We start from the raw sequence: 25,091 nt of genomic DNA, 5'->3' as shown, positions 1-25,091 counted from the left end.
GATAAAAGCTTTAAAGGAAGCATTATTTTTGTCTTGGTGGGGGGGGGGGGAACCCACTAGTATGAGAGCACATGTTATAATGTGTTAAAGTGTTTTAAGTCCCATAATGCTTCAGGCTTTCTGGGAGAAGCCATTGACTTGGGAAAAGAAGAAAAGCTGCACTGCGAGCTCCGTGAGGACTGACAAGTATAAGCAATGTTAATAGTTAATTGTACGGAGTGACCGAAACAGGTAAAATAAAAATCAGTCCCGCTCTGCCCCTCCCCCCATGTCTACCTAAACATGCACATGTCCCAGAGCATGCAAGTTTTTTTTTTCTTAAAACACTGAACTATAAATATTAAAAAGTCAATAATTCTATCACTAAAGCCATGCTAACCAAACAGGTACATAAATATACAGTCCAAAGATACATTTTTAATGTCCTTCAAGTATTCCATTAGAATATTCTACAATGTAGTTAAACTGAATGTGGGCTGCTGGGCTTTCGGAATCTTTCATTGTATGATATCCGTCCAGGAACTTGTATTACAGTCTTTCCACTAATTTTGTCAGGAAACCACACTCAGTTTTTCATTGTACTTTACAACTTTATAACAGAAAAAGGAATATATATTTTTAAATAGATTAAAAAAAAAAAAAACTTGTATCTACAATAAAGCTACATGCCAAGCTAAAAGGTGAAAGGTCATAGTACCAGGTCAAAGGTTGCCTCGAGGGGTCGCTTCAGTGATTTGACAGCCGACTGAGTCTTAATTAGCAGGCAGCGAGCACATGATGGCAATGGGCCAGTGGGGTTCAAGCGCATTAACATAAACAGCAAGCAGAGGTGCATCATGGGGGCAGCAGTGCATTTTTGGGTAGGTGAGAAAAAACAAATAAAAAAACAAATCATCGGAATGCCATATACAACGAATAACAAGACTAAGCATGCACAATAAAGGCACTACTGAGTTGTTATTGGGAGGATAACTCCTCTTTGTAGTTAATTACAAACAAGATACTCTAACAGAAAAAAAAAAAAAGAGTGAAAGGAAGAGAGGAGGAGAGAGTCTGCCTTCTGTATTTTTGCTCAAGTATCCGTAAACAAACACAGAAAAGACCTCTCTCGTGATTATTTTACTGTGCTATGAAATACCACACAGTGTTCTTTTTTATGAATATTTTAAAGATTGTCATATATTTATGTAAAAAAAAAGGACAACATTACAACAGCTAAGCAAAGAACAAAAATGGACTCATTAAAATCAGCTATTAGATCACATTAAAATTTACCTTAAGTATATATAGTTGAGTACCTGTTCTAAATGATCCAATTTCTAACTCCTCCTTGAGTACTGCTTTCTCCTTTCTACGTAATGGCATAGGCAAGCTTCTCTAGTTTTACAGTTCTGTTTATGCCACAATATTGTTTAAGATTATCTAGATAGCAAACTGTTCAAGATCTTGTAGCTAATTCTAAAAACAATTTTGTTGAAGCAATTCTCCTAAATAGTTCCAGATTTTGTTATGGTTAAAAGCAAGATACATGTAGAGAAGAGCCTTGATGTGCAAAAGAACACACCGAAGGAAAACAATGGCTGATTAGATGGCACACAGAAATAAGAGGACCGAAAACGGCAGTATCGTTAAACCGAAAAGGAGACAGGTGTTCTGTACAAAGCAGAAATTTCAGAAACCCTATATCCAGAATAAGACACAGTATTAAGAGCTAGGCCGAGAGTAGGAGCAATCTGAACCATCTGAGGAGTTACCCTCACTTCTCTGAATGGTAACTTCATTATGTATTGTCTGGGATACCTGAACAAACATATCTTCAGCAAAAATTTTTTAAAAAAAGGTTAATAAATGAATAGCTTGTCGTCAGACATAGTTGTTCACTTTGCTCTTTTGACTGTTAACGAGGACTGAGCTGAGGTCTCTACTCACCATGGCAGCTGCGGTGGCTGCAGCCTGTGCTGCAGCAGCCTGGTTGACCTGGTATTGGGCAGCCTTGATCTTGGCTTGCAGATGTGCGGGAGGATGAAAGTATTTGCACTTTTCCCTAGAGCATCTCCCTTTGATGTAATCCATACACACGGTGACTGTGTTGTCATTGGTGTCAATCATTGTGCTGTCAGCAGGATGGGCAAACCGACAATCGTTTTCTCCTCTGTTGCAATTGCCACGCTGGTACTCTCGACATACCTACGGGGTCATTAGGTGCACAGGGGTCAGTCAACACGGACAAGTAGAAACTTTCCCAAGATTTTAACTTAAAGTGCAAGACTGGTGATAGAAGCCAACAAATGAAAGGGGAAAAGATAATTTGCAAAGGAACCACAAAATAACTTGAAAACATTCTTAGTTCGGTATACAAATTATAATCCCATTTCAGTAAAATGTCCATGAGAAAGAAAACACATTTATGATACTAATTATGGTAAAATATCTAATTTAAATTATGTTGACACACTTATTCATTACCAAGGGGGAAAACAGTAACTTTATATAGTGAAGAACCCTGGAGACACTGCTTTAATCAAACAAAGTTAATATCACCAGTAATAAAGACATAATGACATCATGTACCTACTGATATGATGCACTGAAAAAAGGATACAACATTACATTTGTTGTATTACTGCTGAGAACGCATAACCTGAATTTATTTAATCATGAAGAAACATCAGACAAACTAAAATGGTAGGATGTTTTACAAAATGACTGATCAGTACTCTTCCAAAGTGTCAAGGTCATGAAAGACAAAGAAAGATTGAGACACTGTCACTGACTGAATGATCCTGGAGTCAGAGAAAGGATGTTGGTAGGACAACTGGTGAAATCTGATTAAGGTCTGTAGATAGGCTAATAGCAGCATATCAATGCTAATTTTCTGGTTTTGTGAGTGGTAACATGGCTATGTAAGCTGTCAATATTTAGGTAAGCTGGGTGAAGGATAGGCAGGAACTCTTGGTTCTATTTTTGGAACTTTTATGCTAATCAGAAATTATTTAAGAGTGAAAGTGTAAAAAGTCAAATGATAGCTTTTTCATAAAATGTTACCAAGAGCTAAGTTTTTGGTCATTAGAGATTTACCTGGTAGCTATAAAAAGCAGATGGAAAAAGATTAGTTTTTGTTACTGTTCGTTTCATATCTATTAATTTTGGATGGGGTCCCTGGGGAAAGGTGAAAATGGGTTATTTTTCATTCATTTGCTCGATTTTGACTCTAACTATTAAAGTTTGTCATGGTGCTTGCTCTAATCAAGAGGTTGCCGGCGCTGTCTTCAGTCAGAATAGTTTGACCTTTTTACCACAAGAGGGCCATCTCAACACAGAATGCCCTTATATTTTTATGCTCTTACTTCATGCTTCAAGGATGATTCCGTTTTGTTTTTCACAAATCTTTTTACAAACTGAGCGAATACAGACCCTGAACACTCAATTTTGGAATTCATCAAGAGGAAAAAAGGGGGGGAAACCCCGTTGTGATTTAAAAAAACAAAGATTTTCTTGGATTTAAGTACATGAAATGATCACATTTGATTCTAGGCATTTCCCCCTTTTACATCCATAACCCATTATTGAGGAAAAGTGTTTCCTTTTAAAAAGGTCTCTATAATTTGTATCGTGGTATATCTTAAAAAGCGCATTATAAACGACATCTTGCACCATTTGGAAACATCAAGCTAGCTAAAGCATTGCATTCCACATAGCAATGAGCCAACTCTATTCATCACCTCAATTTATGTAATTTTTAAAAATTATTAAATAACTACTCTGTGCCAGACACTCTGAGAGATATTAGGAATACAAAGATGACTTTAGGAAGTTACAGAAGATCCTTTTTTTTTTTTTTTATCGTTGCATTTATCTTCTTGAACAAAAGAAAACAAGGATAGCCAGGAGTTTATAATTTGAAAAGCAAAAGTGGTAAAGCTGTTATCCAGAACTATTGTCCTCCCCTCTCACTGACGACGGGAATCAGCTGTGCAGCTTTCTACACCACAAATCCCCACTTACTAAATTAGACTCATCAAAATAGGAAGAGAGGAACACTTAAATGAGGATAAAAACTCTTCACGTATATATGTAAAATTATGCTAAATTTATACCACAGCATAAACAAAAAAGTTACTTTTCTGTTTAAACAAATCTGTGTCAATGCAGCCTCATCCAATAGGAAACCATCTGTGTTCGGACACTACTGCTGTTAGCTCTTCAGTAATTCCTGCTTTCTCAAATATGCTCGCAAAGAAACTGGCAGCAGCTGAACCAACACTCTGTTTTCCAGTTTCTCTCACTCTTTGCCACACCGGCAAGAAAGAAGATCTGAAGGTAGTCTTATCTGTAGGATCTTGAATAACTATTAAAATCAAAGATCTGCAATTTTTCAAAAACAATTATGCCAGTGCTGGTGCCAGAGATGTGAGCATCATTCTCCCAAAATATAGCCTGAGTGCCAGGCTGATTCTGACTTTTTATTTCTCTGTCCATCTCAACGTTCTTTTTATTTTCAGGGATGTGAACTTAAAATCAGGTTGCATAAAGATGATCATTCTAAGACCCCTTCTCGTCCCTCTCCATTTGCTTTATGCATGTGTCAGTGTGGTTTGTATAGGTTAATAATTGGTTTATTACAGTTTTGTACTCTTTACTGTCTTGCAGGGTGCATTGAGGGAGAATTCTAAAAAACATTTAAGCAGACTTGATAACTAGCAGTTAGCTCAGAATTTTGTTCCTAAATCCAGCCTTTTCTGATGTTGCAAGAACTTAGTTAACTGTTTTTGCATGATATACATTTTTGACTGTTTCATTTTTTTTTCCAACTTAAGGTTCCTCCTGACAAGAGAAATGGGACAGAAGAAATATACTGAAATAGCTGTTCTCCTATTATTCTTGCCTTTGAAAAAAATAGAGAAGAAATTGAAAATCTCTTGTGAAAACTTGTACTGGTGAGAGCTACAAGGCTAGAGGGGCTAGAGAAGTTTGCCAAGCTTTGGATGTATATATGGTTTGTTGGGTACCTATCTGAATAGAACAAACTTCCCAAAACTTTTCAAACAGATTTTTCTCTAATAATGACCATCAATAAAATGGGATCTATCCCTTGACTGCTGAATATGGGTTTGGCCTGATAAACTCAAGAAAACTTTAGACTGTGTTGCTTCCCCAAAAGAAATCTCTTAGTTGTAGTACTGTGTTAGCAAATTATAGTTGACAGACAAAATTTCAACAAATCTAACCTTATAATTCAAATCAGGATAAGAAATTGCACAATTTACCATAAAGAGAATTTGGAACAAAGAAGATAAAATTAAATTTGAAAATCCTAACAACATTATGGCTCTTTTTTCTATTCTCATCCAATCTTCTGCACGAACATATTTTTCAAATAGTTGTAACTATAGTATGGCTATTACTTGGTGATCTGTTTTTGCTCAACAATGTAGCATAAGCTTTTTGTTTGTTTGTTTTACTTAATAGTGTCCAAAGTCATCATTCTTGCTGGGTGCATCAAATTCCATAAAATAGATGTGTATAATATAAGTAACTCTTTCAGAGAACATCTAGATTATTTCCAATATTCCCATATTACAAATAATGTTGCAAAGAGTATATTCATGACCACACTCTTTAAAAAATCATTCTCTAAGGATAAATGTGCAGAAATGGCATTAGTGGGTCAACATATATAAGTACTTTTTACAGTTTGGTAAGTGGTTTTCAAACCTAGATGAAAATAATTCCATCTATTGATATTAGCTAAACACATAATGTGCTTCAATCAAAAAGAATGTTTCTAAGTATAAGTACTTATATGTACTATAAGTATTAAAGGCAGTTGACCTATACACACTACTATATATAAAATAGATAATTAACAAGGACCTACTGTATAGCACAGGGAACTCTACTCAATACTCTGTAATGGCCTATATGGGAAAAGAATCTAAAAATGAGTGGATATATGTATACATATAACTGATTCACTTTGCTGTACACCTGAAACTAACACAACATTGTAAATCAACTCTACTCCAATTAAAAAAAAAAAAGTATTAAGGCAGGATTTGCTTTGGAAATCAGGTAAGTTTTGTAAACTTTCATACAAAATGGATAAGAGGTTGCTTTTACAGTAAAAACCATCATTTCAATAAAAATATTCACTGAAAACATTAAAGTACTAAATTCCATTTCCAGAAAAACACCTTTGGCATATAAACTTTAAATAATCAAAAGAAAAAGCAATCAGAAAAACTTCCCAAGGAAATCTAAATTAATTCTACATAAACCTTCTTTTGTTAATTAAATAGCAGTAGTAGAGTGGAAAGAGAATAGAGTTTGAAATCAGAAATTTTCGGTTCTATCTAGTGTTTATATTTACTAGCTCTGGAATCATGAATACTGAATAAGATAATGTACAGATAGCTTAATACGCACTATACAAATCTGGTTAAAATAAACAGTTCTGTTATTTGATCTCAATTTCTATAAACATGACAAACATATTTCAAAATGGTCAAAATAATAATAGGTTGTATAAGTAGTATTAAATTCATCATTACTCTGCAAGTTAAGGCTTGAGAGTCTAAGGAAATTAAGGTCAATGTATGAACTTATTCAAAACTAAGCAGCCATTTGCATGTTCTTTAAGAGACATTCTATGTTTTGTGCTTAACACAGTTAACTCAGTCATCTTTAGAGACTAACATTCAAAGCAGGAAGAGAGGGCTAATTGTAACAGGGAAGAGGGACTCTCAGGGTACTTTAATACTTTGGGAAGTCAATTTAAAGCTAATGACCAATATTAAGGAGCTTATTCAAAGACACATACATACCCGTTGTTCAACAGTAAGCATCATGGACTTTATTAAGTTTGAGCTAACACAACACTTTAAAAAAGAAATACTGGATAATCAACAATTTTATCAAAGAACCCAAAGCATTACAGGTCATGAATATACAATCTAATACAAAGAAATTACCTGTGTTTTCAATTCAAAAAGAATTCAAATATCCACATCTTAAAATTCTGGTGATTAGGGGAAATGATCTTAGTTAATTGTTTGTAAAATTACATTCCCAAGATAAATATCTGATGATGCGATATCTAGTTTCAGTCTGTTATTTGATACTTGTACAAATTTGGTCTACCTGAACCTCATTTTTTAAAAAATGAAGAAAAAGACATCTACTTTAGCTACCTCAGAGAATTTCTGTTAAGATCAACTGGGAGTTTTCTTTGAAATCTAAAAGGTGGAACCTATCATTACCACCAAGCCAGTGAAGACAAGCATATTTCTATAGATGATACAGCTAAGAATTTGTCATTTGACCTTATGTAATTCAAAAAATCAAATCTGAATATATAGGAATGACCAACTAAATAAAACTTCCCATTAAATCCACTGCCAGGTTTTCATTTATTCATTCCTATGCATGACAGGACATCTGAAACAAACTCATCAATATGCCAAATGTTCAAATCTATAGTTACCTTTATTACTCCTTCTAAATAACTGCAAAGATAGGGACAGTTTAGCTTTAACTTGTATGAAGAAATTGGTGGAAAAACAGCAAATATGAGTTGGCTAAGCCAGGATTAGCAATTCCCTTATTTTAAACAATTTACAATTTTATCATCTCTAAAACAAAACTCAAACTAATCACAGACAGTAATAATCGACAGAGACTAGATGTTTTAAATGGGGGGTGTGACCACATTTTAGAGAGTCATTCTAAAGCCTTATTACAATTAAAAAAAAATGTAGACTACATAGACCTGTGTGCATAAAACTCAATATTTCTTGGTAATTTTCTAAAGAAATTAAAATATCATACAAGCAGTAGCCAAACACTCTCTACAGAAATATGGAAGTAAAATAATTCTATCAATAAGCCTTTCTTATATTATTAAAAGCATTTGCTTTTCTAATCTTATTTTGAATTGCATTTTTTATATGCAATAGATCATGACAAATCCATTAAATGCCTATAATAATGTCTTGCAGGAATGCCTTTCACTATCACTTGAATCCACATTTATCTTTAAATGCTCTTTTTTGTGTAGGCAGTAGGTATCATATGTTTTTATGCCTATACGAAAAAAGTCACTAGACTCTTCTGTGTCAGTAAGTAGTGGAAGCATTCAGTATCCAGTGGCCTGAATTAGAAATTCATGTCATGATTACCTCAGTAGAATAAAACTTTCGGCACATGAATTTTAAAACAAACTTCAACTGAAAAGTATCAGAAGCCGAGTGGTTTGCTCACCTTTCCTGGAATATGTCATATGTTTTTGTCATATAGACTATTGATAGAAAAATGATGTAGTTCACGAAATGGCAATCTAATGTCTCCATCAGCATATGAAATATGTGGCCACTGGTTTGTCTTTTGTTTGGTTAATGCTGTTATGCAGTATAGATTACCCTAAAAATTATCACCAATTGCTTAAAATATTTCATAATGCTATACATTGTGTTCTCAGCAATTTCACAAAATGTAGGATGCTAAATGCATTGGAGGAGGAAGATTTTTGTATACAAGTAACTGTACATGAGGTAAATGATGAAAAGTTAAGACTTAAATAACAGGTGCTGGCGTCCCCTGGAATAGGTATTTTATAGACCATTCACATTTAGAATCACCTGGCAGATCTGTGCAAAGGATTCCAGAGATCCGCTAAAGACCCACCGAATCAGTCTGTGGGGATGAGACCCTGCATTAAAAATTTTTTTTTAGTTTTTAATTTTTTTTTTTTTTTTTTGTCTGTGCTGTGTGGCTTGTGGGATCTTGGTTCCTTCACCAGGGATAGAACCCAGGCCCTGGGCAGTGAAAGCCCCAGTTCTAACCATTGGACCGCCAGGGAATTCCCAGGCCCTGCGTTTTTCACAATCATCCCAAGTGATTCTAATCACATTAAAGGTTGAAAACCATTGCTCTAGGACTAGGGGCATGAACAAGATGCCATATTTTGTAGCTGGAATGTTCAAAATGTAAAACATGTTCTCAAGGAGAATGCTAACACATGTTTAAAATGTGTCATATTTTATTTCTTCTGTTACATTACCTTAAGCTCTGAACAAGGGCATGTATCGTTCTGTGATTAATTAATTGATTAACTGGTTGACTGACTCATTTATTCCTTCACTGACCAAGTTACTGGGCATCATTTATGAGCTTGGCACTATTCTGGTGGACCTTTTCTTGTTGTTGATAACACAGCTGATAACCTTTTAAGGCTTCAAGATATTCCTTACAACAGTTCTTACGTGAAAGATGTTCAATTGTTCTTCATTGGATATTGCTGAATAAACAAGAGAATAAATGCATTCATGGATCCTTTCTGCACCATAAAAAATTATTGTCGTGAAAATAGGTCAAACAATGATTTCCTTAATTACCAACTCTTTGTAATGAAGCAAAGATAAGACTAAAAACCTCAGTCCTTTCCAGTACCTACAGATTTTAACAATTTCTTAAAATAATCATTGAAAATGACTGCTACTTGAAAATTACACAAAGGCATCCCAAAGTTATAAAATGGAATTTTAAAAGCCTCATTTCAGTGACTGATATTCAGGAGATTTGCTTCTCTTTAGAGAAAACCATGAAGACTGAATTTTACAGCATAGAAAGTATGCAGCTACAAGGTCTTTTAAAAGATATCCAACAAAGAATGGATAATAAGAATAGTGATAGAAAGCTTAGGTGTGTGTGTTATTTATATATTAAATACCTTTTCAGTAGTTTGTGGCTGGCATTAAACACAGGAAAATGACCGAAATTTCACCTAGAATGTTCTAACTGGAGGTGATCTTAGAGATTATCTGGTATATTCCCCTAATTTAATATGTGTGGAATATGAAGCTCAGAAAATATAAAAAACTTGACCTAGGCTTACTCACCTAACTAGCAAAATCACCAGCACTAATCCTTGGATTCAATTCCTGTTTTTCAATTTAACATTTTTTGTAGTATCACACTGGGTGCTATAAATATGTGTGAGTTCTTCTAAACAGAACCAGAAGGCTGATAATCTACCCTGTTTTTAACTTCTTCATTGTCTATTTTGTAGCCAAAGAGAGAAAGAAGTGGCAAGAAGAATTGGCCAATATTTTAACTGTTTCAAAATCTGTTCACCTCAAAAGGAACTCAAAATTCTAAAATGTACTTGGGAGTTCCATGAGTTAAAAATAGAGTATAGATTTAAACCCCAAATAACTAAATGTGTAAATTAAGTGTGTGTACTTACTGCCATGTCTTTTAGACTCCAAGATGTAGTGCAATTAGCATGGGAGGAAATACCCTGAAGATAGGAGTGTCTAAAATCACAAGTGCCAGGAGAAAGGTGCCCCTTAGCTTCACATTGCAACATCCTACCAGGTTGTAACTGTGACATTGAGTCAGATCCTGTGAATGAGAATAAGGAAGCTGCCCTACCATCAGGCATTTAGATAAGTGGAATTCCGGTTAAAAGGAAATGACAGTCATTGCAACAGTAGCCATTTGTTGTGACTATGGGAAAGGAAGACAGACAAAATACTCAAAGTAGCTTCTTGCAAAAGAAAAACAACAAAAAAAAAAAGAAGTCTTCATTTTAACTAAACACCATACAAAATATAGCCAATTACAGACTACCTAAAATGGTGGGAGGATTAGTTTAAAAGAGTTCTGACCACACAATCAGTCTTTTAAAGAGATTCTTTGACAGAGATTTAAATAGAGACGTTCTCAGCTTTATGAATATCATCTCCTATTAATAATTAATTCTATCAAGTTCATCTCAGACTGCCTATTTGGTTCCCATTAAACAATCAACAATTACACATTATGAACGCAGGGTTTGCTTCAAAAAGGTCGGCGGGGTCGGGAGGGGAGAGGGGGAGGGATGATTCATACGTTGAACATCTAATAATTTTTAAATATTTAAAATTTCTTAAATTTCCTCCCAGTTTATCTGCACACAGCATTAGGTAATCAATGAGCAAGAACAATTGTGCAATGACAAACCACCCACAAGTCAAGGTGTTATCTCTAGCACACAGCAGAGTCCTTGGTGCATAGAGGGAATGCAATTAAGTCTCAACATCCTTCCTGAGTTCTCCTTGTGGAACTCTTGTAATTAGTAGCTTTTTCCAAAACATTCAATGAAAGGTAAAAAAATAAGCCTAAAATAAACAAACAAATGAAAACTCTAAAGGGAACATACAAGCCAAAATTTGCTGCCTCCTCTTTGTACTATCACCTGTATGGGAAGGGAGAGTAATATACTAGTGTTTAAAAATGTAGTTCTGAGTTCATACCCCACAGGAACATCCTACCCACGTGACCTTGAATAAGTTATGTTACATCTCTCTCCATAAATTTATCACCCTGTTAAATGGAGTTAATGATAGTATCTTCCTCATAAGATTGTTTTGGGGATTAAATGTTTGTTGCATATGAAGGGGTAATGCTGTGGTTGGTAGATAGTAAATATCCAATAAATATCAACTATTATTATTACGGTCAAAAAGATGGTGGCGGTTATAACTACTCTGAAATCTGAGATCCTTTGTAATGCATGCAATGAAACTTAATAAACAAAAAATTAGTGCTTATTAAATAAATTCCTGCTAAACTGATAAATTATTAGAGTCAATTATGTTCACACAATGGCCTTGTTTTGCTGCTTTCTCAGTATTAAGACACGCAAAAGTTCTCAGCACTAAGTATTGCCTCGTGCTAACCAGGGAAAAGAGGAAGAGCTCATTTGCTCTTTGTATGGACACCAATGCTAGATGTGAGAGCTTCAATGTACAGTAATGTTGCCATTCTTCTCCCTTCATCTAGAGTTTACCAAGTTCACTAATTTACAGCCATGCTAAAATTCTCAACAACCACTTCAACATAAGATTTATATCTTTCATTTCTTTTTCATGTAGCAATAGCAAAGTACATACATCTGATCATCCTTGACTCTAAGACTGAGAGCATCACCCAATTTACAATTTAAAAACTTATAATCGCATTTCCCAAACAAGGCTGCCTTGCTATTCCAACCAAAATATTATGAGGCTTATGAGGAAACTTGCAACGATAACTTTTAAAACAGTTTGTAGATAGTAACTAAATAACATCTTTATGAGAACAAGTATCAGGAGATTGATAGAATTTGTTAATAGCAACAATAACAAGAACCATTTAGGAAGCTTCTGCTGTGTGCCAGACACTGACTAACTCTTTGAGGTAAGTGCCATAAGTCTCTCCGTTTTGAAGATGAGGAAACTGAGGCGCAATGAAGTAACAAGCAGTCTGATCCCAGAGTCCAAGTTCTTACCCACTATTCTACATACGGATGTTGTGGCTTCTATAAATGTTACATTCATCAAATATAGCATATCTATATTCTAGCAAAATGCTCCAAACACTAAACCAAGATCTCTGCTTTGAATTGTTTTTAACCTTTATGGCCATGGAAGAAATAAATAAAGAGCATACTTTGAAATTTAGAATGGAATACATAAAGACACCAACGAATCACGCCTACCTCAAGTCTGTCTGTCCGCATTAATTTCTGTGCAGCAGCTGCAGCAGCTGCAGGTACAGGGACCCCAGGATTCCCTGTAACCAACATTGGTGCAGTCGGCAAGATCTCTGCTGGAACCAGGCTTGGGGAAACAGGTCCCAGGTAGGGATTAAAGGCTGCTGATGCATTGGTGGCTAAGCTTGGTGCAACTGAAAACATTGGCTGAAAAATAAAATACAAAGCAAAATTTAATTGGCAGGTCTTGGTTCAAAGTTGATATCCTGCATTATATATCTATCCTCCAACCATGTATCCATGCATCCATCCATAATCCATTCTTCCTTTGCTTCCTCTTTCCCTCCCTCCCTCTCTCCATTTAATTGTATGTTTATTTACTCTCATTTAGGATAAGAATGTTTCTTTAAATAAGCATTCATCAAATCAATGTTTTTCTAAAATATAATGGGTAATTATCCATTAAATTTTCCACTGGGATTTTGAAGCTTGGGGTCTATAATACTTGCAATTTCTTTTTGAAAAATAGCTCAACCATTCAATACAGAAACTTCTTGTGGTTACCTAATCTCCACCTTTGTCCTGATTTAATCCTGGAAACTTGTCTAAGAAATACATTTCATAATTGCTATGTCAGATGTACTTAAAAGATCTGTTTACAACTGGTAATAGGTTGCAAGTGCCCTATTATCTAGAATAAATAAAGCGGAGCTCCCAGTGGATAGCAGAGTTTCACAGTCAATGTAAACTGTGAATAAATCTTATGGGATATGTGAAGGGTGATGATGGCACCATTTCTTTTGAGCATATAAGATAAAGTATTTGGCATATATATTTGTTGCAGGTTTTCCTGGGGAAATTATAAATCTTCCACCAGCCTATTACACCTTTGTGAGATACTTAACGAATTCAGCTTACTAGGGAGAAACTATTCTGAAATGTGAAGTCTGAAAAAGAACACTTTTAAAGAAATGCATTATGATTGTTCAAGGAAATACATATAGTAGCACTGAATAAAATGCTACAAGATAGATTTTTTTTTGCCAGAAATGCTTTCATGAATATATGAAAATGGTTTCTATTTGCTGATATGAAAATTTGCATATCAGGAAATATATCTGTTTTTGAGTAAAATTAAATAATTTACCTGAAATCTATTTTAACAATGTGCTTTTCCAGTTTTCAAAAGATAACCTAGCACAATTTTTCACCTTATTGGTAGTAAATTTTCAACTTCCTAATTCAATGGAGTTTTCATTCTTGATGTTTACTGCTGTATGTAATAATAATGTTTGTTTCCAAAACACAAAAACAAATGGACAAAATGGATCCTGTTCTTTAAGGTAATTTTAAACAATTTGTTATCTTTATCCTGTGGTAAGGAATAGAATCATAGAAATTTCTTTTAGAAAGAAAGGGACATGAGAATGTAGATAATTCTTCCCTCTGATAGGAATAAGAAGTTAGCTGACCCCAGAGTTTATTTAGTATTCAAGAGAGTTTTGGTGTAAGGTTTTATGCAATCAAGATGTATATGCTACAAAAGTAATTCTTATAGCTCAGAAGAAATATCTTTAAAAAAATAAAATATATCCTTTATCTAATTTGGCCCTGACTCATCCTGTATTTAGAAGAGTAAAACAGATTTCAAGTATTCCTTTTTTCTTAGGGCAGTGGTTCTCAATTATGGGTGATTTTGTCTTGCAGGGGACATTTTGTAATATCAGGGGACATTTTTGGTTGTCACAGCTGGGGGGTGCCAGCTGCATCTAATGGGTAGAGGCTGCTAAGTGTCCTACAACACAGAACAGTCCCTCGTAACAAAGACTTATCCAGCCCCAAATGTCAATAGTGCTGGGGTTGAAAATTCCTATCCTAAAGGATGCAGCCTTCTCGTGACTTCACAAATTGTTTTAGGACAAAATATTTGCAGCTAGCATATCCAGTCTTACTAAGAAGACCATGTAATATAGAGTACTTAATACATAATTTGATTCACTTGGGTCAATAAACAATATACCATGGATTCTATCGATATTTTCAAATTAAAATAATTATTGTTCCTAATGTGTTGGTTTGAATGCCATGGTTAGTTGCCCTGCCAGGTTGATGGCTCTTGATGAAGTCGCCTAAAGTAATACCTCCAGTCCCCAGTTCGATCCCTGCCCAAGGCAGCTACCCATGGACAATAGGAAACTATTGGGGGTTCCAGATATTAACAATCAATAACCTGTCAGAAACTGGGGCACAGAGCAATCTCCATCTATCAACAGTTACTTATTCAAACAGCAGCTGATCTGATACTGCTTCACTGACTACTGGCTGCCAAGGCAGCAGCAACACAAGAGTTGACCTGTATAGTAAATACATGTTGAACTTGGATCTCTATTCAGAAATATTCAGGTTAAACTTACACTGTTACATACTGTCGGACACAATATGTGAAATTTCAGCCAGAAAAGCACTCTAATTTTTCTCTTACATATTTAAGAATTATAAGAAATTTAGCACAGAAGACTAAAAGATTAGTTTAGAATATGGAGAACAGAGCTGGTCAATGTTAATTCTTGCTATGAATTAATATGTATTTCCAGAGAGGGCATTTTAAATGTATACTTCAGAAAGTTATTGAGATGTTTATGTCACTTTGCACAATCTACTATAATTATTTAGAAGCAGAGGTCAAACTGACAAACTGATGGAGGGAAGAAAAGCATTCTTATTTTAAGAAAATAAGATCAGTGGCCAGTAAAATTCAGCTTTGTTAAATATCACTGAATAAAATAAATTTATAATCTGCAATGCATATAGTGTAGCAGTTGCATATTACAGATAAAAGAATACTTCTATGAGATAAAAATACTCATCTTATTAACTGGAAACAATTTTTCCACTGGATTGTTTCTACAGAGTCGTCACATGAATTAATTTTCTGACAATTCAGCAGAACAAATTCAAATCTGAAGAACTTTAGGGCACTGTCCCCAAGTAAAATATGTAGCAGCCTCTAAAATTCTAAAACATCAACTATTCAACAAGCATTATCTCAAACTGCTCCCTCTCCAGATAAAGAGTTATTTGCTAAACAGGCAGACAATCGATAATAATAGCTCTGTACTTTGAAACTGGATTCCAATAGCTGCCAAAAAAACCCACTGAAGTGCAGCATTCCTTCATTTCTTTTGAATTTCTGTAAATCTGTTATATCCCTTTTTCAAAGAGCACCTTGCTGGAGGTAGGTCATTGCTGGCCCCATCAGAGTGCTCTAATCAGATTAGTGAAGCACTTGAACTGTGGCACTGCCAATTCTCTATTCCAAAAGCCATCCTGCAGAGGATTCAGCAGAATCGCAAAGACGGATATTAATACAATGGTATTATCAAGCAGCATCCTATTTTCTCCAAAGTAACCACAGGATAACATATAACTATGTAATTGGTGTATTTGATACTGACTATATCCTTGTAATAATGATTTACAGATATCTTTGTTCCCAGAAGGCATAAGGAAGGTTGGTTTATGATTGCCTTTTTGCCAGTGAACATCCTAAGCAGAGAAAAACAAATTGCAATCTTACTAATGCTGGTGCATTTATGGGCTAATCACTTGTTTGTTTTAAATGAGACATTTGATTCCATTAAGGTAATCAGGCTTTATTATGAATGAAAATGTTATTCAATTTCACATTATGACCCTTGTTAAATGTGTGCCAACATGATTATTACAATAATTCTATTTACTGTGTGCCAGGCATTGTGCTAAGTGCTTTACCTATGTTATTATATTTAATCCTCATAATAGTATAAACTCCTTGAAGCAAACAAAAGCAAAAACTCCACTGCTTTTGTTACAAGGAGGAGGGGATACAAGTTTAGTTCACTACTAAATTCCCAGAACCGAGAATGATGCCTGGCACACAGTAGGCCCTCAATAAATATACACTGAATAAGTGTTTGAGTGAGTGAATGAATGAATGAAAGCGTGAATAAATTACAGCCTTGTCGGGTGGATATTATTAGTTTCATTTTGCAGATAAGGGAAAGGGCTCACAGAGATTATGTGCCCATGGTCACAAATGAGTGCATGGAAGACCTAGGATTTAGACATCGGTGTGTTTAATTCCAGGTGGTTCTAAAACCAGTGGTTCTCAATGCTGGCTGTCCAACAGAATCACCTGGACGACTTGAAGCCCAGAACTCCCTGGCACTCTCTACTCATCAGAATCTCTAGGCAGCAGTATTTTTTAAAGCTCCTGGGGAAATCCGATTCCATATACTATGTGGTCTTCTACTATGTAAATACGGAAATAGGTCCAGTGTTCAGGTTCTATGTGAGGTCTTCCTGTGGCTCCCTGCTTTTGAACATGGTTTTCCCTCCACAGTGAAGGTTGCTCCTGTCTAGCCCAACTGTTTAATTCCTAATTAGGCTTCAAGAATCAGGACTGTTTCTCGAAGTTTGCCCTGATCCACGCACACCTCCAACTATGAAGGGGCTTTTCCTACTCTCTGTTCCTACGTAATTCTTCGTCACTGGAATTCAGCATTGATCACCAGGTGTGTTTACTTAACTATCTCTTCTACTTGGGCTCTCAGAGTGCAGTCTCATGCACTGTGCTTTGTCCATTTTGCACGTCTTGCACTTGGCATCTATACCTCTACAAACATTTGCTTAACAAATATATTTATGGATTTTCTGTTTTTCTCTGCCACAGAAACTAACTAGCAAATATATTAAATATTTTCTAGTATACATATTTGAACATTAAAAAAGATTTAGTGTTATTTCCTCTGAATCTCAAATTTTAATCAATTTCTTTAGTATGCTTATTTAAAATTTAATTTATTTTATTTTTGATTGTCACTTTTTTTATATTGAACTAAGTTTCATTAACATACTGTTACCATGCTGTAATCTTGCAAATATCATAGGGATTCTAATTTATTTTAAAACACAGTGTGAAACAGTGTTTGTTTTGCATATAATGTTTGCCATTTTTAATAAAATAGAGAGAGTATATAAAACAAATAATATATACTCAGTATGTGCTGGGATTTACAGAACACAAATTTTAAGTCAGATTTTTCTAGATTTTACCTCTGTGTGTGTGTGTGTGTGTGGCGGGGGGTGGTGTATGTGTGTGTTTGTGAAGGTCAAACGTGTAAACAGGGAAAAGTTAAGCTTTTTAAAAAAATTTACAGCACAAAATCAAGGTATATAAAACCATGTTTCTGGGTAAGCACAGCCCTGTACAAGAGCTATAAACAGTCTCTGTAAACAATTATTTTGAATATAAACACAGAGCCAAAAGCTAACGGGAATTATCAACAAATTTACATTACAGTGTCTTTTCTTCTAAGAAGGTAGCACGTGACTGGAATAAAATGAGAGATACTGTTTTAACCTCTGCTTCTAGACTGACTTGCTGACTGGGCAAATCAAATGACCACTTACTTTATTCTTAATTTCACATTATACTTCAAGCGACTTTTACTGAAGTAATAAACATTTAAATAAAGAAGACTCACTTCTAGCCCTCCAAGAAGAAAGGTATCAACAAATATGGCCTGGTGCCTAAGATTCAGGGCCCATTCTCATGCTGCTTGAGGAAGTAGAGGCTCCTTGACAGAAGGAGGCAGTAAGATGGGCAGGATGGAGGAAATAAGACTCAGGGTGACTGACCTGGAAACATTTTTACCAGAAACACTTGGGGGTAAAGCAGCCTTATCTCAACCACTCGTTGGATAAACTGGAACGTAAAGCACTAAAGAACAATTTCAGAATTCTAGGTGTTCCTGGAAGTGTGACAAATGATGACTTCAAAGCTTTAAGGAACCAACTGCCAAAAAAACGCTTGGATATGAAGTGACAGCAAAGGCAAGGAGACAGGAGCAGCAAAGGAGCTCCTAAGACTTTAGCTAAATCCAGTAACTTTGAATTTCTCTATCCCTAGCCTACTTCAAGTTCATGAAATGCATAGGGAATTCGACATGAGTTTTGTACCTCAAAGTGGCTAGTGTGTGTACCTTCAGGGCAGCTGCCATGGGAAATTATGGATGGCCAAGGCCAATCTTTGGGCACACAGGGAAAGGCATTGGGAGGGCACTGCTAGGGGACCTCCAGAGGTCAGAGACACTCTTCAAAACACTGCTTATGCAGACCTCTTCAAGGGCAACACCGAGAACCTGGAATCAACAGGATTTCTGAAAAACATCTTTCTGGGATGGACCAAAGAAATACACCAGATACCTCCAAGTTGTGAGCCCCTAGGTGCAGTCTATCTTTGGTTATTTAGTAATTTCTTGTTAGATTACCTTTGCATCAGATAGTGCATGGCAAAATAATAGTATTTTTTTAAGTACTACCTAGAAAAAAAATCCAGAAATTTTAGTTTTTTAATTTGGATAATTAAATACTATAGGTCCTCTATTTATCTTCAAAGATCATACAATACAGGAAAAAATGCTCTTTTGCATTTTTATTAGTGGTTTAGAAATGATAATAGAACTAACACCAATTATTTGATAATTTACTGTGCTAAATTTTAGGAAGTAGACATATAAATTCAGTTATTTATTTTCAACTACTTATTTTCTTATCTTATGAAATGGGAACAATTATAAGATTGGTAGGACCTTTCAAATAATATATCTTAAAGTTTTCACTATATGTTGAAGAAGGTCAGGGGTTTTAAATGAATCCACCAAAGACCCAGAGTTGGTTGGTGGCACGTCTCCATTTAGTGTTTCTACAGCATGGACGCCAGAACCTGAACGGCCTGGGTGAAAATCCTGGCCCTGCTACTCACTAGCTATGTAACTTGGGCAAACTAGTTAATCTCTGAACCTCTTGAGTCTTCTTCTCTAAAGGTGGGTAATATTCCCTACTTTATAGTACGGTTGTGAGGATTTATGATATAAAATGTGCTGAGTGCCTTCCATGCCCTCAGAGTACTGTAATTACCCCCCAAATGTTATGTTCTTTTTCAGATTCTTGGCTTGGTACATTTCATTACAACATAATCAAGTCCATGAAAACAAGAAACTCGCCTATAAATCCCTGCATTTCCCAGACCAGCCCAGTGTCATGTTCTGGAGAGCTAAAATTTATAGACCCGGTCTCTCAAAATTTATAAGAAAATGAGAAACCAAACTGGGTGGCATGATAGCTATTTCCTGGTCCCAACAGCACCCTCATCAAGTCCCCGGCTGCCTCTGCTAACAGTCTACTAATAGGTATCCACCTGTACTCGCCATTCTGTGCTGCAGTCTCTATAACTGGGCTTGTGCTCTGGTTCCAGTTATAATTCCTTTGGACTCTGGCACTCTGGTAAACTACCATGAACCTCTGCCTGTTCTTCTCATGCTCGGGAAACTCTTTCCTTCATTCTTTCTTTCACTTATCAAGCAATTTTTTGAATCTCTGCTACATGCCAGGCATAATGCTAGATGCTTCTGAATTTGATTAGACCCGGCTAGCCTCTTCCCCTCTTCATGTTTCCTCCAGTTATGGTCTGGGGGCCAAACTGGCTGGCCCTAGAGAACTAAGATGCTTTACTTACTTGACTAAAAGCCCAGTCACTGCTGAGATACTCCTGAGACTGCTGATGTTACGAATCTGCTCACAGTATTATCTCCTTTGCTATCACTACTACCTGGGTTGGATCCAAGTTTATACCATGTCTTCAAACACCACCATCTATTCTAGTGGCCATCCTCTTTTGAGTGGCAACCCTTTTCCATATTAGTCACCTGGCTGCTTCCAGCTGTTATAATCCCTCTCTGTAGGCCCAGCACTAAAGTTCCAGGAAGCAGCGGGTTACGACCATCTCATTTATTTCTGAAACTCTATATCATTACCCTCATCAAAACAGGGCTGACTACAAAAAGGATCGAGAAGTCTCAGGTGGGGTTTTGAAGGCAAATTTCCTGGATTAAAGCCTTCTCTACAGTCATTAAAACCCCAAATGCTTTAAAATTGAATAATTAAAATGACTTCTACACTCATTACAAAAACGTCACTCTGAATGGAGTCTATTTTTAGACTATGATCTCAGGATGCCTTTAGCAGAAGGGTAATTCCACATTCAAATCTAGTCCTATCAGGGAGAATTAACATAAAGCCTGAATGGGCTCACAACTAATAAAAATAAATGCTCTGTCTAAGCAGAGAATTTTCCAACAAAAACACCAGAAAATGAGGTAATTTTTCTGATGGTTTCAGAAATCTGTGATTTGTTGATTTTTTTTTTTAAACAACACATATTTGTTACTAGCATTTCAAATACATGAGCACACATGGTGTTTAGAGTTTGTCCCAGGATTACACATACCATGACCCTGAAATGGCCTTGAGAGTAAAACTCAAGGACTAACTCAGGAGATGGGCCAAGACTTCACAGTGAGGAACTCACTGTCATGACCTGTCCTCTGCCATCTGGGAACCACACTTGCTGATCTCAGAGGTGCTCCCAGTCACCGAGAGGGTAGAGCCTGCCGGTCAGCACGCTTTAAATGTTTAAGTGGAACAAAGTATCTCACACCAAGAAGAGATATTGTATCGACTATAGTAGTAGCCACCCCAAGGATTTATCAGATCTTTGAAACCATATGAGAGAGTCGAGTGTAAAAGAGAACTCTTGTCCTATATTTTATGCTAGAGACAATGATTAAACTTTTTTTTTTAACCAAATGGCAATCTTCATGCTATCCCAACACAGACATGTGAAATTAACAGGTGTCACAGAAATAAATTTAAGATATCATATTTTTAACTGAGTCCCCAATAATGGAAAAAATATATCAAGTTAAAACAGACAGAATTATAATATTCTCTCACCTCAACTGTATAGTATTGATAATTGGTATCACTGCCGATTGGATTTGGAGATCCCTCCCACCTCGAAATGCAATCCCCCCCTCTTTTTTGGAATGATTGGTTCATTAAGTTCTAAGAGAGAATAATAATTACATTGAGTTCAGGAGTTAAAATGTATCAGGAAAAAAATTAGTTAGCATACATGCTACAGTTAGCATATCAGAAAAATGTGGGTCTTCATGTTTCCATGACCCCATAATATTGCATACAAGTCAGTGACAGGAATATTCCGATCATTGCAAATTTCAACATGCATTTAAAAACAGAATTACTATATCACAATTAACATCAGAACATCTTTTGTAACCTAAAATTAGTTATGATATCAATCGCTCACATTTTTGTGGATAAATGTGAGTAAAGGTTATTAAAGTCATCTGTCACATACACCCTCCTCCCAAATCCAAACAAATAAACAAATAAATAAATAAATAAATAAATATGCTCAGAATCAAAGGTTACGTACATACACTGCTCAGTAAACATTAAATCCATATGACCACGTACAGTTTATAAAATTTTGCTCTTTTCTTAAAAGATCGTGGAGTTTCTGCCTTTCCTGATTAGTTCTCCTTTGATGAGACTTCCAGGTCCATGATATGGATTCACCACTGTCAGAATTTTCCTAGCATTTGTAACTATAAACTAGTTTCAACTTAAGTTTAAAAGAATAACAAAGGCTCCTTTTCAAGAAAGAGAACTGTATAGATTCTCTTTAAGGAGGGAGGAAAGGGAAACATTTTCTCAAAATTAAAGATGATATACACCAATTTTTAAAGTGACTATTACTGTTAAAAGGTAGCCTGAAAATGCACCTTGACTATACTGATGAGTTTAACGACCATTTTAAAAAAAGACCATTTAACATCTGCAAGTCACAGGATTTAATCTGAAGGGGGTTTTGAGGGGCAAACATGCTGTAATGTAAATTTCCACATGATTTAGCCAGAAGATGAGTAACTTTACGGTGTGAAAATTGTTTCCAGGGTTTGACTGCTAGTTTGGCTAGGAAATGCTAGGTAACTGATACTGTTAACTACGTTCACTTGATCTAGTGCAATCACCGCTTTAACACTGAAAGTGAGCACTCAGAATGACAAACTTCAGGAACGAGAACTGAGAACACGCTTACCACGGGTTGTAATGGGGCACCGGGCATCATGGCGTTGGCTAGTTGCATTTGCTGGGCCAACATGGCCATGTTCTTCTGCTGAATCAAGTTATTGCGCCCATTTATCTCCAATTGCGTTTTTAAGTGGGGGGGTGGGTGAAGATATTTGCAGTTCTCCCTGGAGCAACGACCCTAAGAAACAAAAGCAGAAAATATCACCTTAAAAAAAATAATAAAATCTACAAATCTTAAGAAAATCATAATGATGCAAACCCGTCACTTGAATCTACCGTGGGTCTTTCACACAATGAAAAAAGTCCAGATCACTTTATAATACACTTCAAGTACATAATGAATTCACTCAAGTGTATTATCAAAATGAGATATTAAGACATGTGAAAAAAGTTTCAAGCTTAAAGAAGTTCCTGCATTTTAGTATTAGTACTAATATTTCTAGATCCAAGTTTAAAAATCTACAAACTGCCAGGGGAATATTAAAACACAGAATTATCAAATAAAATATTAGGCTCCTTCCATAACATCTTCTGGTTAACTTTAATGAACCCAAAAGAATGATGAAGTTTTACCATCTATTTTTACTTGTACTGAGTAGTAAGGAAATGAAATTAGAGGACTCAAGGCACACTGTTATCTTCAGTAAAACACCTTTACACGTATCTCACAAGAAGTAACATTAAAATTACTACTAAGCGTTATAAGCTAATATATTAAGAAATGTACAGATGAAAAGAAAAAAATTTCCACACATTCCTCACTGTGTATAGAGATTAGTAAGTATAGTGAAATATTGGTGAAAAATGTAGCCTTTAACCTTTCAGTGCTAAGTCTAGTCTACATCACCCAAGAATTATAAAACAATAGAAACAGACATATTTACCCTCCAAAAAACTTAGAGTATAAAATGGAGGAAAAAAATAAGTTACTACAAAACAAGAAATGTGAATATACCTTTCTTTTGGGGTGATTCTTCTCATCAAAATATATATATTAAAGTCTGTATTATGCAATATTGTCAGGGATTGACCCATATTATTTCAATATAGTATTGTCAAGTCATATTGATAGTAACTTATCTCATGAATTATCACCTTGACAACTTCTTTCACCAATAAATCTAATTAGAACTGTTTGTGAGGGTAAAAGAAAGATTTAATTGAAGCCATCAACCACCTCCTTGAGCTTTCTTTGATTTTTCTAAGAAAAATCTGTTTACCATAATTTGACCTTGTACTGTAAATTGACTCAGAAAACTGATGTTTATATTTGTGAGAAAATCTGTCACAATTCTAATTTGAATGATTCATTTCTGGCTCGTTTTGATTAAGCTTTTTAGGAATAAGTTCATAAGTTTATATCATAGGATACTGCCTGTTATCTTAACAAGCTTTATGTAATAAAGCTTTACTAACAATATTTTAAATCAGGAGGCAGTAGAGAACAGTGGTCAAGAGCAAGGACCTTACAGGTCTCAGGACCTGGGGTAGAGGCCTAGCTCTCTCACTCATCAGCTGCATGAATTGCGTAAAAAACTAACTTCTTTAAGCCTCAGGGTTTTCATTCATTTCAAAATTGCTATATAACCTACACCATAAGTTTATTTTTAAGATTAAAGAAGATAATGTCTATGTCACACCCTCGGTACTGCATAACACTCTCCGAGGAGCAGGGGAAGGTCAGAAGCTGCTATTACCACCGCTCCCAGAGCATTTAAAATTGTATACACAATAAGAGAAAAACAAAATATTGGCATGAAGGTAATTTTTATAATATTTGTTATGTCTATTGATGAATTCACAAGTAAATTAACATTTACATATCCATGACCTATTCCATCTGAAATCATCATGCTTGATATCTGTTGAGATCGTGAGTATATCAGCGTAAAAGCATCTGGATGCAAAACAACTTTCATAACAACAACACTTCGAGTCACAAGATAAACCACAGGGAATGACTGGCCAACATAAATAACTCATGGATGACACATGGTCTGATTTCAGGGATATCCAGTTGGTGTCTTTTAAAGAAAACCTGCTTTTTCAGTACAAAGAACAACTTGGCTCTAAGAGAAATTCTGCTTCTCAGTATCTCCACATCACATTTCTTACTAAGATTGGATTTATTTAAGTGCAGATAAGCAGGGTTATATCCACTCTGAGGATTCAGTTACTGTCAATTGACTCAGATCAGTTTCTAGAGTTCCATAAATAGCACGGAGACAGCCCTGGGCCCTGAACCCTGCTTTGTCAACACTAACACTGGTCTTCCTGGCACTTCTTTCTAGTGCCTCCTTTGAACACAAACCACCAGGGCTCTCCTACCTAGGAACGCAGCCTGGATTGAAATAATGAAGGAGAGAAACCACGTGCAAACCACCATATATTCTGTATCCCCGCATCTCAAAACTTTTAATAGAAACTCGGACCTTTGGTTTTCGTTTTGTCTTTACTACATCTACTCAGGAAAAATGCCATTCTACTACATTTCTTACATAGGCCACCTTTCCATGCTTAGCTTGATTTGACTGGATTGCAGCCCTCACTTTCAAAAAGCTATGTTCCTAAGAATCAA

General features: G+C 35.6%; 1 protein-coding gene across 22 annotated transcripts in view; it reads right to left on the bottom strand.

Annotated features, from left to right (window-relative positions):
- Positions 1 to 25,091, bottom strand: part of MBNL1 (muscleblind like splicing regulator 1) — a 174,815-nt gene that overhangs the window by 17,561 nt on the left and 132,163 nt on the right. For 11 of the 22 annotated variants that reach the window (XM_082459603.1, XM_082459608.1, XM_082459602.1 and 8 more), the window contains 5 exons: positions 22,521 to 22,691; positions 21,350 to 21,460; positions 12,521 to 12,721; positions 1,930 to 2,187; positions 698 to 751 (listed from right to left, as the gene is read on the bottom strand). In XM_082459603.1, coding sequence (XP_082315729.1) covers positions 698 to 751; positions 1,930 to 2,187; positions 12,521 to 12,721; positions 21,350 to 21,460; positions 22,521 to 22,589 — 693 coding nt within the window. In that variant the 5' untranslated portion in view covers positions 22,590 to 22,691. The remainder of the gene's footprint in view (positions 1 to 697; positions 752 to 1,929; positions 2,188 to 12,520; positions 12,722 to 21,349; positions 21,461 to 22,520; positions 22,692 to 25,091) is intronic. The other 11 variants (XM_082459600.1, XM_082459601.1, XM_082459612.1 and 8 more) reach the window with 3 other exon arrangements.

Source organism: Balaenoptera physalus (assembly GCF_965194825.1).
Source record: "Balaenoptera physalus genome assembly, chromosome: 4".
In the NCBI taxonomy this organism is placed as follows: domain Eukaryota; kingdom Metazoa; phylum Chordata; class Mammalia; order Artiodactyla; family Balaenopteridae; genus Balaenoptera; species Balaenoptera physalus.
Note: the sequence above shows the minus strand (reverse complement) of the source record. Positions and strands in the feature narration are given on the sequence as shown.